This window comes from Lontra canadensis, unplaced genomic scaffold (assembly GCF_010015895.1).
Source record: "Lontra canadensis isolate GAN:19392208 unplaced genomic scaffold, GSC_riverotter_1.0 scaffold83, whole genome shotgun sequence".
NCBI lineage: Eukaryota > Metazoa > Chordata > Mammalia > Carnivora > Mustelidae > Lontra > Lontra canadensis.
In genome coordinates, this window is record NW_022631077.1 from 7,041,732 (window position 1) to 7,057,987 (window position 16,256).

The following is a 16,256-nucleotide window of genomic DNA, read 5'->3' on the forward strand; positions in this document are numbered from 1 at the left end:
TTTCTTTCTTTCTTTCTTTCTTTCTTTCTTTCTTTCTTTCTTTCTTTTGTCTTCCATTTTTAATCTCTGCTTTAAACCTTCCCCTCCTCCAACCAAGAATAAATTAAAGATATATTCTTCTTGATAGCTAAGATTGTAATCCCAGGAAATGAGTCAGTGAAAATATGTCCTCATCAAATAGCTGTAGCAAAAGCTGTTCTTAATGAAATGCATGGTTCTACCAAGAGTCTAGAGCTGAGCAAAGAGGTCAGATGATTATCACAGATGACCACAGCTAGAACCTTTACCACCAAGTCAGTATGCCAAGTTATATGTATACCTGGGAGGAAATACTTCTTAAAATATGTCTCCAACAAGCCTAAATAAGTCATTAAAGTCATAACAAATGGCCACAGTTCCTTTATCATGCCTCTGATTGGGAGGTAGACTTTATGTCTCCTAAGGTTCTTCCCTGCCCTGTGACTCTTTAACCAATAAAAGACAGTGTTAAGTGACACTTACCTAAGTGGGTGTAAGCCTTAACAAGTTCTAGAATATTCTGGTTTTACATTTTTGGGAGCCCTGATTGGCCATATAAAAAATCTGGCTGCCCTATTGGAGAGACCACATGACACTACATGAAGAGAAAGATGGGTCCATGCCAGTGTCTGAGGGAAGCTTCAAAAGATTCAGTCTCATCCCCTTCTGATTATAACCTCATGAGAGATCTATCACAAAATTTGTAACATATAGGTTTGGCTTTGGCTTTGGGGTGGGTAGAAGCTGGAAGGGACTCAAGGAGACTATAAGTGAGGCCTGGAAGGATGGAGTGGAAATTGTCATTGAAGGCTGGAGAAAAGATGACCTGTGTTACCCGTGACCAAAAGCTTGGCAGAAAGTTGATAAAATGGAAAATAGCAAATATATCTGATGGACCTATGGCCAGAGCTTTGTGCTCTATAGCTGCACAGCAACTTTGCAAGGATGGCATCAATATCCCTATTACCAAGGTGAGGAAATTCAAACTAGAGGAGATCTTTTCCCAATATCACACAACTGGTAAATAACAGAGTCATACTTTTAACACAGTTTGGCTAAGGGATTGCAATGCAGTGTTAAAAAGTATCAGTGGTTTTCTTTCAGCTATATATGAAAAAGTATCCATAGATAGAGATGAACTGGAGAAGAAATTATTGAATTTTTGAGCAGAATCTAAAGGAGACATTTCCAGCAGAGACTCTTAGAGATTTGGCAGGTGTGTCAGGTTGATGAGAAAACAGCAAATGTTCTGTTGTTAGAGGGTGACTGGCAGTACCTAGGCTGTCTCACATGTAACCCAATGCCTCGAGCCATTATGCAAGCTATTCACTTGGGATGGAATCATGCTCTATAGAAAGTCTTTGGATTTCTGTTTCAATGGTTGCAACATGGCGAACCCATGGAGAATTTTTCCAGCATGATAAAAATTTTCAGGAAATACCATGGAATAAGCTATCCAAAGCATGAGGGTGTAGCTTCTTCAAACTGCTTAGAACAAAGGAAAAAATGGCAAGCCCAAAAATGAGTCCCATACCCAGAGAATGACTTATGAGTTCTTAAAATCTGACCTTCAAAGTGGGGAACTCTATGAATTTTGTTGTTGGTACCTTGAGGCCCTGTGCAGGAGACTGTGATGATTGTCCAGAGTAGATACCTTCCTGTCTCCCCAAAATAAGTGATGTCTCCGCAGTCTGAAACAAAACGAAGAATGGGAATAAAAATGATACCCCTTCAAAGGAACCCAGCAACAAGGCCATTTTGATATAGATTAGCAGGGGTTTCCCAAAGAAGAGATGGATGGAGTGAGCACTACCAGAGATGTCCTCTGGTAGCTGGAGGTTGATCACCATAGAGGAATCTAGTTCTAAAGAGGCACTTTCTGTTTTACCTGGGTGGACAGCTGCCTCTTGGATCCCACTGTCCCCAGTTGATTATAAACCAAATTTCTCCAGTGCTCACTCCATCCATCTCTTCTTGGGAAACCCCTGTTAATCTATATGAGGGAGCTTTCTTACCTTACATTCTTATGTCCAGATTTACAGCCTGTAAGGAAAAGACAGATTAAGGGTGGGACCAAAAAGGAACTGGACCTAGAAGAAACTCTCTGACCCTAGAAAGAACTAAAGATCTTACACTCCATTGAGGGTACAATGGCATGGGTTGGAAGGGTTGGGGGTGCAAACTTTTAAGGTTTTTTTGGCTACCATTGTTCACATGATTATCTTATCAAGTTTTTTTTTTTTTTTAATGGAAACAATCCCGCAGCATTTATTGTCCTCTGGTAATAACATAAAGGTAATCAAAACAATATGAACAAATGTTTTAGAACTACACTTCCAACAAAGGACATCTAAAAACAAACAAATTACATGGCCTTCTCAAGAACTGCTCACTTCATTGATCATTTCTAGTTGGAGAAAATTTGGAGCCGGATAATATTATCTCCTTCTGGCATGATCCGCCCCAGTTGTTTTCTTGACATTGTTTTAGAATGAACCTCTTCTGCATCATCTAATACAAGGTTCATGTACTCACCAAAACCAATGATACAGCCTTCTATCTGCATGTTCACTTGCTCATAAAGCCACACCTGAATCTGAGATTTATTTTGTAAGTATCTGAAGATGAGGTTGATGAGCTGTACCATCACGTTCTGTACTTTTTGGCCCTGGCCAGTGTATGCCATGGTGGAAGCTAACCTTTTATCAGGTTCTTTGGAGCAGTGAGAGCCACATATTCAATTGACCATATTTGAAAAAAGGAGTGAAATGTGGAGGAGAACTGTAGTCATCTGGATTGAGCTGCTGAAATCACTGTTAAGCACTGCTATTGTTGTTTTCATGGGAAATATATACTTAGTATTGATGCTAGAAAGATGGACATCACATAAGTTTACATAATTTAATTACAAAGTTGCAACCCCTCAATCCTGAGGTATTCTATTGATTTAGAAGCAAGTTACTGAAAAGCTGGATCATACAAGGGCATGAATGCCAGGAGGCAGGGTTTGTTGGAGGCCTTCTTAGAGTTAGCACACCACAGACCTCATAAAGAACAGGTGGCAGTGACCTTAGAGCATATACTAACTCACACGAGAGTACAGGAGTTAATTTTGATAAAACACAGAAAACAGCCAAATTCTTGGGAGCAATGTGCTATGAGGCTCAAAGTGTGACTTCTGAGACAGTAAAGAAAAGGTTATCTACCCTCTGGCCCCCACTACCAAAATGGAGTCCAGTTCCTTATTTGATTTTTTTTTTTAAAGATTTTATTTATTTATTTGACAGACAGAGATCACAAGTAGGCAGAGAGGCAGTCAGAGAGGAGGAAGCAGGCTCCCTGCTGAGCAGAGAGCCCGATGCGGGGCTTGATCCCAGGACCCTGGGATCATGACCTGAGCTGAAGGCAGAGGCTTTAACCCACTGATTTGATTATTTGGGTTGGATACAATGTTGCTTTGTTTAGGCATTTTGTTCATCCCAATAGATAAGACAACATGAAAATATGCTAAATTTAGCTGGAGATTTGAGCAGCAACAGAAAAAGAGGCAGAATAATAGGCTGTTTCAGTAGCCCTACTCTTGGGGCTCATGAACCCCAGGATGTCCTTGCAGTAGAGGTACCAGTACTGATAATAATGCTGATTTGAGCCTCTGGCAAAGAGCAGTTGGTTTTCTGAGGGTTGAGCCAAATGAAAAGCTAATGGTGTCTACTGGGGGGTGGCAGCAGCTGGCTAGACCAAAGACGATTTTGGAACACTTGATAAGGTCAAGTCAGCACAATGGCCTAACTTGAAAGCACCCTTTGTTGCTATAGACAATACTCCTAAGGGCCAGCTGTGTTTTATTTTTATTGACTCTTGAGCCATGCCCAGCAACATAACTATCTGGGTACCTGAGTGATGACTGACTGGGTATATCAAGACATATCTCTATGAGGCTGTGGGCTCTGGAAAGCCTTTGGTGAAGCCAGATAGGACATTCTTGTATCTCATATGAACATTCTTTGTAAAAGTCCATACTGAGGTAAGACTCAGTGAAACAATGTGGTTAATCAGGCCTACACAGCCTAGGCAGGTAGCATTGGTAACTGAATATGTCCTTACATGCTAATTATATTATCACTGCCATCTTGGGGGACTGATTTTACTGACTGACTTGTATTCTGGTTAAAGGTCGCATTTTCCTGCTACTTGGCATATCTGGCATGATTTTGATTGGCATTGTAATCTTGAGTGGTTGAGTTCCTGGATTTTGTTGTCTTCTCTAAAAAAATAGTTGAATTTTGTTTTAACACATTGGAGATGTTACTTAGAGTTTAGCTTGATTTTTGGAGGCTTGTTATTAAACTTTCTCAGGGCACATCAAGAGTAAGCATTATTGCAGTGCCTGGGTGGCTTGGTGGGTTAAGCCTCTGCCTTCAGCTCAGGTCATGATCTCAGGGTCCTGGGATCGAGCCCCGCATCAGGCTCCCTGCTCAGTGGGGACCCTGCTTCTCCCTCTCTCTCTGCCTGCCTCTCTGTCTAGTTGTGATCTCTGTCTCTCTCAAGTGAACAAATAAAATCTTAAAAAAAAAAAAAAAACCCAATATCCCAACAAATTTGGAGGGATTGAAATCATATAGCTAAAAAAAGTCTGGAAAAAAATCTCCAAGTATTTAGAAAGTAAATATTATTCTTCTAATGACCTGTGGCCAAAGATAACATGTAAATGAAAGTTAGAAAGCACTTTGAACTGATGCTATGAAAAATAAAATCTATTAAAATTTATGGAATGCAACTAGAAGAGTGCTTTAGAGGAAAATCTATAGTTTGAAATGTTTATATTAAAAAAGAAGATAACTTTAAAGTCAGTTATCTGAGCTTCCACCTTAAGAAACTAGAAAAAGAAACAGAAATAAATGTAGAGTAAAAATAAGGAAGGAAATAATAACAGGAAGAATAAAAATTAATGAAATAGATAACAACAGTTGAGAAAATCAAAGAACCTGAGAGATGGTTGTTCATAAAATAAATAAAATTAATAAACATTTAGCTAAACTAATCAAGAAATAAAGAGATGATGCCAAAATAACCAAAATCAGAAAAAAAGAGGAGGTATCACAACAGATCTTACAGATACTCAGTAGGTAAGAAAGAGATATTAATGTCTTAATGCTCATAAATTTGAAAATGTGGATGGTATGGGTAGCTTATTTGAAAGAAAAAATATAAAAAATGAATTAAGAAGAAATGCTTTAAATTATGAATCTAATTTATTTTACAAGTATATGAAAGGACCCATATTTATAAAATAAATTAGATTCATAATTTAAAAGCATTCACACACAGAAAAACTAAGCCTTATGATTTTACTGGTTAATTCTGTCAACATTTACAGTAAAACACACACACAGAAAACATACCAACCCTACTCAAGCTCCTGTCAGCAAATTGGGAAGGAGGGAATATTTCCTGATTTATTTATGAGGCCATCATTCATAAATAAATAAATAAATAAATAAATAAATATTATAGGTCTTGAACTAGTGAGGTTGATCTAAGAAATGTAAGATTTGATAACATTCAGTAGTTGATTAATATAAATTGCCACACATAGGAAAACCACATAATACTCTCAAAACATACATAAAAAGCACTGGACAAAATCCAACACACACTGATTAAAAAAACTGTTTTCAAACTTAGAACTTTGTTTACTTTCTGAAAAGATATTTAAGATAAACTTTATCAAATATAGATAATGGTAGAAGACTAAAAACTCTCACACTAAAATTGGGAACAAGGTGAGTCTACCTGCTCTCATCTCTTGTTTTCAAGATTGTGTTTGACTCTTAACTGATGCAGTTATTCAAAAACAACATATAGAAGCCTTCTAGGCTGAAAAAGAGAAAGCAAAATTCTGGGGCACCTGGGTGGCTCAGTTGATTAAGCATCTATCTTTGGCTCAGGTCATGATCCCAAGGTCCTGGGATCATGCCCCATGTTAGACTCCCTGCTCTGTAGACAGCTTGCTTCTCCCTCTTCATCTGCAGCTCCCTCTGCTGCTCTCCCTGCTTGTGCTCTCTCTGTCAAATAAACAAAATCTTAAAAAAAAAAAGAAAAAGTAAAAGAAAAATTCTGTTTATTTGCAGATGACATGAATATCTATACAGAAAATTCTAAAGAACTTATAGAAAAAAGTACCAAAACTAGTAAGAGTATTAACAAGTTTACAGGACAAAATTTCATTATAAATAGAAAATCAATTATATTTTTATATTCCAGTCATAGCATCCAAAATCATAAAATGCTTCAGGAAAAATCTATCTGATAAAATATGTGAAAGATTTGTATGTTGAAAGCTATAAAACTTTTCTTTTTTCAAAATTTATTTGAGACAGAGAGATAGGGAGCAGTGGGGGAGGAGGGAGGACTTGAGGAGGTGGGAAAGGAAAGGGAGAAGGGGGAGGGGAAATGACACTGTACAAAGAAAAGCTGCCAAATAAGCACATGAAAAGATGCTTAACATCATTAGTCATGGGGCACCTGGGTGGCTCAGTGGGTTAAAGCCTCTGCCTTCAGCTCAGGTCATGATCCCAGGGTTCTGGATCGAGCCCCACATTGGGCTCTCTGCTCGGCAGGGAGCCTACCTCCCTCTCTCTCTCTGCCTGCCTCTCTGTCTACTTGTGATTTCTGTCAAATAAATAAAATCTTAAAAAAAATCATTTGTCATGGGAAATAAAAAGTTAAAATCATAATAAGATACCTATCTATACTTAGTAGCATGGCTGAATTTAAAAAGATTGCCAAAAAAAAAAAAAAGATTGACTATACCAAGTACTGACGAGGATGTAAAACCACTGGAACTGTCATACATTATTGAGGGAATGCAGAATGGTAAAATCAGTTTAGAAAATACTTTGGCCATTCATTATAAAGTTAATCACAAATTTAGCATACATCTCTGCAATCTCATATATACACCCACCCGAGAGAAATGAAAACCTATATCTCTTTATCCACCAAAAGACCTCTATGCAAATATTTATAGCAGCTCTCTTAATAATTGTCAAAAATCAACCCACCTGTCCATCAGCTAGAATAGATACACCGTTACAATCTATATCATGAGATGTTCAGCAATAAAAAGAACAACCTGTGATATATGCCATATCATGGATAAATCTCAAAAGCATTATGCTAAATGGAAAAAACCCAAATACCAAAAGGCTGTATTGTATACTGAAGATTTCATTTCATATGACATTCTGAAAAAGACAAAATTTTAGGGACAGAAATAAGATGATCGATTCCTAGGAGCTGGGGCTGGGGAAGGGTCCACTGTGGAGATTGATCAAAATATTCCCTCTCTTGATTGTGGTGGTAGCTACATGACCATGTATTTGTCAAAATCAGCAAATTTTGTACAAAAAGATGAATTTTGTTTTATGTAAATTATCCCACAGTAAACCTGACTTAACACAACGTTATATTATCTTTTGAAAGGTCTATAGTGGTCATGGATTTTTAATTTTTATGTTTTGGTCATTTTTTTCCTTTTTTAAGAAAAAATGCAAGTAATACAAGTTTTACAAGTAATTCCTACACATTGGAAAAAATTACCTTAAGCTATTCAGAAGGGTGTCAATGAGAAGTAAAAGTTTCCTGTATTCTCTGTCTCTCCAGTTCTTCTCCCTGAATTAACCACTTGTTTAAAAAATTTTTTAGGTTTTGTTTTTTATTTTTATTTTTTTATTTTTTTTATTATTTTTTTAAAATATTTTATTTATTTATTTGACAGAGACAGATCACAAGTAGGCAGAGAGGCAGGCAGAGAGGAGGAAGCAGGCTCCCTGCTGAGCAGAGAGCCCGATACGGGACTCGATCCCAGGACCCTGAGATCATGACCTGAGCCGAAGGCAGCAGCTTAAACCACTGAGCCACCCAGGCGCCCCTAGGTTTTGTTTTTTAAAGATTTTTATTTATTTGAGAGAGAAGGCTTGAGGGCATGTGCACACAAGTGGGGGGCAGTGGCAGAGAAAAAAGTGGACTCCCCACTTAGTAGGGAGCCTGAAGTGGGGCTCGATTCCACGACCCTGGGGATCATGACTTGAGCTGGAGGCAGATTCTTAACCGACTGAGCCACCCAGACACTCCTGAATTAACCACTTTTAATTATTTTTGTTTTTAGCTTTTTCAGTGCTTACCTCACTAGCCCTACATTTATCTCTAAAAACTGATTTATTAATTCATATAATACTCATTGTCTTCATACTCTGAAAAACAAGGAGTTTTAACTCAGATTTTTAACTCAGATTGTCCCACCTTTATAACATTAATTTTTATGATTTTTGTTAGTATTAATTCTCATTGATTACCTGTGTACATTTAAAGAATACTTGAGACACTATCTTTAGGCATGTCCTCTTGACTCCCACTGAGGAAGTCAACATGTCTGTACTTCCCCAACACCTCCTGTTTTCCTTCAACTTCCCAGCTTCAGGGGTACCCTAGTTTTCACATAGTCAAGGTTTATAACATTTATATTCTGTCCCAATTTTCTTACACAGAAATCAGTTTAAAATCTTGCAAAATTTTAGACTTGGTACTGTAATTTTCTTGTACAGCTATTTACTTCTTTTGTTCCCCTCCCCCACCCAATGGCTATCTTTTCTTAGTGATGCTAGAAGTTTATACCTGATTTATCCATATGACTAAAATCTTCAAGACTTTCTTTAGTTTTGCAGTGTTTTCTCCTTATATTTATTTGATTATCTTCTACCTTTCTTTTATGTATTTTCTGTTATTAGAATTTATATTAGGTCATTTGAACTCTCTGAAATAAGCCATGTCTTCGCTTTTGTTCTTTTATCAAAACTTTATTCTCAAGTTCTACACTTTGATAGATTTCCTCACAGTACATCTATGAAATGCTTTTCCCAAATATCTGGTGATCCTTGGTTGTTTGTTTCTACCTATGAATGAAAGATTAGGTAGACTATTATAGGCAGTTTGTGTGGCTTATCTCTGCTATTGAGCTTCTTGAATGGGAGCTCTATGTTTGTTTGCTCACTTATTTATTTATTTATTCAGCAAATATGTAATGAATGCTTATTGGTGGTTTTGGGAAATACTAAGACTACCATGGTGAGCAAAATAAATCATGATTCTTGTTCTCATGGACCTTATTATTTAGAGAAGGAGACACAATCAAACTACATTTAAATAAATGAATAATAACTCACTGCTGTATAAGGAAATGACCGTAATTATATGAAAACGTATACTAAAACTGTTTTATTAAGACATTTTTGACTGCTAGTGACAGAAAACCAACTGAAGCTGAACCAAACCACAAGAAATGGTTCATTTAGTGAAGAGTCCAGGTCTCAGATGATATTGTTAGAAATCTCTCTCTTACTATGGACTCTGAAAAATAATCTGAGGGTTTTGAAGTGGTAGGGGGTGGGAGGTTGGGGGAGTCTGGTGGTGTGTATTATGGAGGTCATGTATTGCATGGAGCACTGGGTGTGGTGCATAAACAATGAATTCTGTTACACTGTAAAGAAATTAAATTTAAAAAACTATATTAAAAATATATATAAAAGAAATCTCTCTCTTTTCTTTATTTTCATTCTTAAGAGGGTTTTCCACAAGTAATGACAAAGAGGGCACCGGTAGTCTGAGTTTATATCCTATAAGTCTCACAACTCCCTCCTAACCACCAAGCAGGTTATAACACTTAACTGTCTTCTATTCTTAAGCAAACCCAATGAACATATGTCTCTTTCAACAATTTCATAATGGCCCCAGGACCCTTTTGTTGACCTGGCTTGTGTCATCTGTCCATCTTTGAATCTATTCCTCTGCCTGAGAATATGGCTGGGTATGTGTGTATCCCTCATTGGGAGATGGGTAGAGTCAGCCATAAAAACTTAGATTGAAAGACAAAGAAAAATCGGTCAAAACAACGGATGTGTAATCGAAAATGCATAACATTTGATTTGAGATGGGCTTATGTTTCAGCCCCACCTTTGTTGTTACGTGGTTTGTGATAAGGGTAAATTAATCATCTTTCAGGGCATTTCCTTTCCCTTTAAGGAAGCATACCCATTTTGCATGGTTTTGAATATATGACCTAATGGTTGTCACATATCCCGCACAGAGTAGCCACTCAATAAATAGTAGCATTACCTCTAGAAAAAGAATATAACACTCATGTTACATGCGCTTACAGCCTGGCTTAAAAAGAAAACATTACCATTATATCTGATACCCCCTGTGTACCCTTCCTTGACCACATTCTCTTGTTTCCAGTAGAATATAATTTTCCTGAAATTACTGGTTCTCATTCTCATTGTTTGTGTTGTTTTGCATATTGATAAACTTTACATAAATAGCATTACACTGCATTTTTTCTTCTCTAGTTTGCTTTTTTGAGGGGGTTCAAAATTATAGTCGTGAAATTCATCCATGTTAATACATGTAGTTGTAATCCACTGATTTCTGCTTTTACATAATATCCCAATATATGAATACATAGCAATTAAAAAACTCCATTCTCTTCTTAATGAATATTTAGGTTCTTTATGTTGTTTTTCTACTAGAGATAAGATTGCTTTGAAATTTCTTATGCATGTCTCCATGTAAATACACAAGAGTTTTCTCTAGGGCACATATATGGGAATGGAATTACTGAGGTTTAAGATACAAACCTTTTCAGCTTCATTAGATTCTGTCAATTTTTTTGGAAGTTGTTTTAATAATTTATACGCCTATGAGCAGTGTTTAAGGATTCCCATCATTATTGAATATGGGCAGAGGAACTGACTAGACATTTTTCTAAAGAAGACATACAAATTACCAACAGGTATATGAAAAGTTGCATGACATTAGTCATCACCAGGGAAATGAAAATCAGAACCACAAGGAGATATCACCTCATATCTCTTAGAATGGCTGTCATGAAAGACATCTGATAACAACTGTTGTTGAGGATGGGGAGAAAGGGAACCCTTGTGTACACATTGTTGGCAGGAATGTAAATTGGTGCAGCCACTATGGAAAGATATGGCAAATACTCAAAAAAATTAAAAATAGAGTTACCATAGGAGCCAGCAGTTCCACTCTGGGTATGTATCTGAAGGAAAAGAAATCACTATCTTGAAGAGATATCTGCACCCCTATGTTCACTGCAGCATTGTTTACAACAGCCAAGACAAGGAAACAACCTAAGTGCACACTGATGGATGAATAAGGAAGATCTTTACATGTATGTGCGTGTGCATGTGCACATGTGCACGCACACACACACACACACACACACACCGAGGAATATTATTCAGCCATAAAAAAGGAAATCTTGCCATTTGTGACAACGTGGATGGACCTTGCGGGTATTACACTAAGTGAGATAAGTCACAAAGAGAAAGACAAAGATTGTATGATCTCACTTACATGTGAAGTCTAAAAAAAACAAACTCCTCAAAATAACGAATAGATTAGTAGTTACTAGAGGCAGAGGAGAGGAAATGGGTGATCAAAAAGTATAAACTTCCGGTTACAAGATATATAAGTTCTGGGGATATAATGTACAGTGTGAAGACTATTGTTAATGATATTATATATTTGAAAGTTTCTGAGAGAGTAGATATTAAGAGTTCTCATCACAAAAACAAATGTAACTATGTGAGGTGCTGGATGTTCATAAAATTTATTAGGGTAATTATATCATCATATATACAGATATCAAATCATTATGTTATATGCCTTAAACAAATACAATGTTATACACCAATTACATATCAATAAAACTGAAAAAATGTATTTCCCATTGTTCTTCATTATGTGAAAACATTTATACCACCTTACCTTGCTGACAGAAGATGAAAATGTAAAAATATTAGATAGTACAATGGATTAAGTGCCTTCAATTTGTATGAGAGGAACATAAAAGAAAAGTAATAAGAGATTTTGAATATCTAGAACCATTAAAAAGTGAAAGGGAAGAAGAGACAATTGAGAGCATCTTCTGTGGTGAAATAAGGCAGGTGAAATCCCATGGGATCAAGCTACTAAGTTGAGGCTCGGCAGGTCGCTGGGGCTTCTTCCACTATTCATAAAATGCAAAAGGGGCACATATCTCTCATATATTGTCCCTTGTGTGCCTACTTGGCAGAGGAATCACTTTCAGATAAGTCTTTTCTCACAACACATGAATAAATCCTATCAACTCTGATGACATGGTTCCTGTTGGTATCCTGCATCTCTATTAACTATGAAATATTATGTAAAGAGATTTTAACTTCTGTATTTGGGTATCAGGGACTTCTAATTTAACACTATATAATGACCTCTCTCTATTCATACACACACACACACACACACACACATAGAAGTCATATAATTTAGGACAGTCAGATTTCTTTAGCAGTTTTGAATTTTGACAATGAAGCCAAGACCTATGTTAATAGACAGTGATGTGATCAAAACCAAAATTGTCAACTACAGAAAGTTTTAAAATTCCGTTGAGTCCAAAGAAAAAAAAATTCTTCATCCTATTACAGCAGCTGGGAAAGAAACAAATGTTTACTTTTGCTTAAATATAACTAAAACCGAAGGACAGAAAATGTGATATTAATACATGTTACTGGAGTAAGCTAAAGTTCCTATATTCGAAGAAAAAGGCTAAATTAGGATAACTGACATATCAAATTTGCTTCTGAAGCAGCTCCCCACCCCCGCTAGTGAGTTTGGAATGATTTCTCAAAGAAGGAGAAAGAAGCAATTGTGATCTCTCTCCTTAGAGATGGTGTTGGCAGTTTCTCGAAAGAGACACAAGGACAATCTGATCTTCTCATGTGACAGCCCTCCCCAGTCTCTGAACTGAAATGATCTGCTTTCTTACGTTAGTACATCTTTTTGTGTTGGTTACATACATTTTTGATAATCTGCTTTGTGCCCCCAGCTCTGAAACGAAAGTTGTATTTATTTCCAGTGGAAAAACCAGGGAAGGTCTAAGGTCTAAGCAACAGTTTGATAAGTAAATTGAATTGAAGCCACTGAGTCGTTTATATTACTGCGCATGTGTGTAATCTTCCAAACAAATAACCCTAAAGACGTTCTTTCATATCTTCTACGTCTGTATTGAGTTTAAGCATGTTTGCAAAGTTGCGAGTAGAGATGTTTAAGGGCTACGTAACAAAAATGGTGAGGTAAGTCACCTGTGGTCAAAAACCTTATCAGGCAAATCAGCTGTCACAGCGGGGATTTGAAAATCCATGAGGGGAGGTGGGAGGGAAGAAGAGATGGAGAGTTTGGGAAATGAGAGACTGGTACTCTTGAGTTGTACAAGTCAGAGAGAGAGAGAGAGAGGGAGGAAAAGAATGGGAGAAGGAGAGAGAGGAAAGAAGAGAAGGGAGGAGGAGGGAGGAAAAGGGAGGGACGTGAGAATAAGAATGACAATAAAGGGGTGCCTGGGTGGCCTAGTCTGTTAAGCGGCTGCCTTCAGCTCAGGTCATGATCCCAGGATACTGGAACCATGCCCACCTAGGGCTCCCTGTTCTGCAGGGAGCCTGCTTCTGCCTGCAATTCTGCCTGCTTGTGTTCTCTGTCTCTTTCTCTATATCTCTGTCAAATAAATGAATAAATAAAATTTAAAAAAAAAGAATGACAATAAAAACAAGAAGGCAGGTGCCTGAGTGGCTCAGATGGTTAAGTGTCTGCTTTCAGCTCCTGTCATGATCTTGGGGTCCTGGGATCAAGAAGTCCCCGCATCAGGCTCCCTGCTCGGTAGGGAGCCTGCTTCTTCCTCTCCCTCTGCTGCTCCCCCTGCTTGTGCTCTTTCACTCTCTCTGTCAAATAAATACATAAAATCTTAAAAAAAAAAAAAAAGAAGGAATTTGCATCTCCTGGTTGAGAGTGAATCCTCCAGTGGACACCAGGCTCAGCTGGGGTAGGAAAAATGGAAGCCAATGTTGCAGGAGGGGCGGGAGGAAGAGCCATCTTAACTTGTTATTAATCCAAGGAGCAGAGCCTCCTTCCTCCCTAGGAGAGAAAGAATTCGATTTCCCAGGCTTCATTCAAGTGAAGATGGGAAACAACTCTAGTCCTCAAACTAAAGATCAGTTGCTGTGCTGTGCCAGCCACCAAAGGCGGTGAGACAGCTTTTCAAGAGGTACACTCACAAAGAAAGAGGTCGCCTCCTCAGAGGGTATTTTCCGGATCTGGAGAGACTTAGAACTTAACTTCTTTAGGTTGCTGCCACCGCAGCAGGAATGCCAACGTGTGCTTAGGGGGTTAGGAGAACCCAACTCACTGTCGCTGGGATGGACAGCTGGGAGGCCTGTGTGGAGGTGGGCTCCACCCAACCTTTGGGGGGTCTGAGGCGAGAGAACAAATTGAGACTTACGTGCCATTTGCCTAAATATTTAAAAGTTGTAAATGAAGGGAAAACACTTTTCTCCTCCTGCCATGATAATTCTACATTCAAAATGACCTAGAGAAAGTTCAGGCTGACTTAGAATTAATTCTTGGACTTCTCAGAGTTTCTGATCAGAGCATGGCAGGATGGAGAGCTGACACAGCTCACAGCTGCCCCTTCTGCTCCCCAGCACCCCACTCTATCCTGCACCAAGAGGGCTTTTCTGTATGTATGTGAACCTCTCAGTGTGCAGCTTAAACTGTCCACAAGCCTCTTCCCATGAGTAGCCACCCCTCACAAGAAGGAGAAGAGACCTGCACTGTCTTATTCTGGAGGTGTAGAGTGACCCGGTAGGGCTCCTTGCCCGGTAGGAAGAGGCTTGGTGACAGAAAAGCCCCAGCAGGACTGTGGATAAGAAAGCAGTTTGTGGAAAAACCCCAGCATGCATGGCAAGGCAGAGCTCAGATTCTCCTTTTTCCTCAGTTGGGGAACCAAGTGAAATGATTTGCTACAGGCAAACATAGGGCACTAGCATTCCCTTACTCTCGTGATTTTTAGAGAATGCACACTTGTGCGTTCTCACGGTATTTCCATCCTTAGTGTCATGGGTAGAAGAGAAGTATTTGACTAAAATGGAAAATCCCATTGAGAGCCGCATGTTCTAGTGATCAATTCTCCTCTGTTTCCTTCTCACATCACCCCAGTCTCCATAAGCCCTAATTTCTATTTCCTGATTCACATTCTTGGGAGACTAGCCAACCCCCACTCCGCCGCCGGATCTCATCAAACACCAATTCCTGTTTTCATCCTAAATATCTCTAGATTCTGTCCACTTCTCTCCATATCAATGGTCACCGCCTTCCTCCAGACCAGCAGTATTTCTCCTCCCCTCTGCCAAATCTCCAGTCTCCATCCTTGGTCATGGCCAATCTATGCAGCCAGAGTCTGCTTTTAAAAATGCAAATCAGATCATGCCACTCTCTGCTTCAAACCCTCAAAGGCTTCCACTGCTCTGAGAATAAATCCACAAGGCCACAGGAGATCTGGGGTTTCTCTCCATGTTCAGCTCAACCCACTCTTTCCTTGGCGCTTCATGTTGTGTCCATACTGGACTTGTTCCTACTCTTGGAACCAGGTAAACACCCTGGTCTTTCTCACACCCCATTCTCTGTTTGAAACTGGGCTTCGTTTGTCTAGCTAACAAAGGCTTATGTATGGGCAGCTTGTTTGGGAACAAGTTTCCAGAGAGTAGGAGTGAGGGGCTAGAAGAATGGAACAGAAAGAAAATGAATACAAGGGTCTTCTATTGATTTGATGCCCACTAAGGGCAAATGCTGCCTGATCCTCCTGGGACTTTGGGAGGAAACTTATGACATATGTTTGCCTACACTGAGAGATGGAACACCTATTTATCCAATTCCACCCTTCCTCCTCCCCTGACAAAAGGTGGTCCCATGGTTGTTAATGCCCCCACCTGTCCAGGCAAAGCATATATGTGTGTAGAAATAGTTCCCTGGATGTCCCACAATGAGGGGCAGAACAACCTCAATGCAGGAAGTGGGAGGCATGGGAGAAAGGGCACTGGCAAATGAGACCCAAGCCAAGAGGGGCCAGATCCACACAGAACTGGCTGGGGCAGCAGTGGCTGGGATACGAGGTAGGCTCAGAAGATGTGAAGGGAAGCAAGAGGGTGTTTAGTTCATGGAATTACCTGCTGGTCCACCCCATGTCCTGTTCTTCTATTCTCTTCCTCTCACCAGCTGCTCTTACCTCCTGAACACTTGACCACTTTTATCTATTTGCCAAGCTGTTTATCTTATTTTAGGAAGCATAATAG

The 16,256-nt window shown here is 38.8% G+C and overlaps 1 protein-coding gene across 1 annotated transcript; it reads right to left on the minus strand.

Moving 5' to 3' along the window:
* Positions 1 to 2,425: 2,425 nt before the first annotated feature.
* On the minus strand, positions 2,426 to 2,704 carry LOC116882351 (small nuclear ribonucleoprotein E-like). The gene has a single exon (XM_032882659.1). It carries the CDS (start codon positions 2,702 to 2,704, stop codon positions 2,426 to 2,428), a length of 279 nt encoding a protein of 92 aa, XP_032738550.1.
* Positions 2,705 to 16,256: the final 13,552 nt, after the last annotated feature.

Coding starts and splice junctions, on each gene's coding strand:
- LOC116882351 (XM_032882659.1), bottom strand. CDS start 2,704: ATGGCATACACTGGCCAGGGCCAAAAAGTACAGAACGTGATGGTACAG.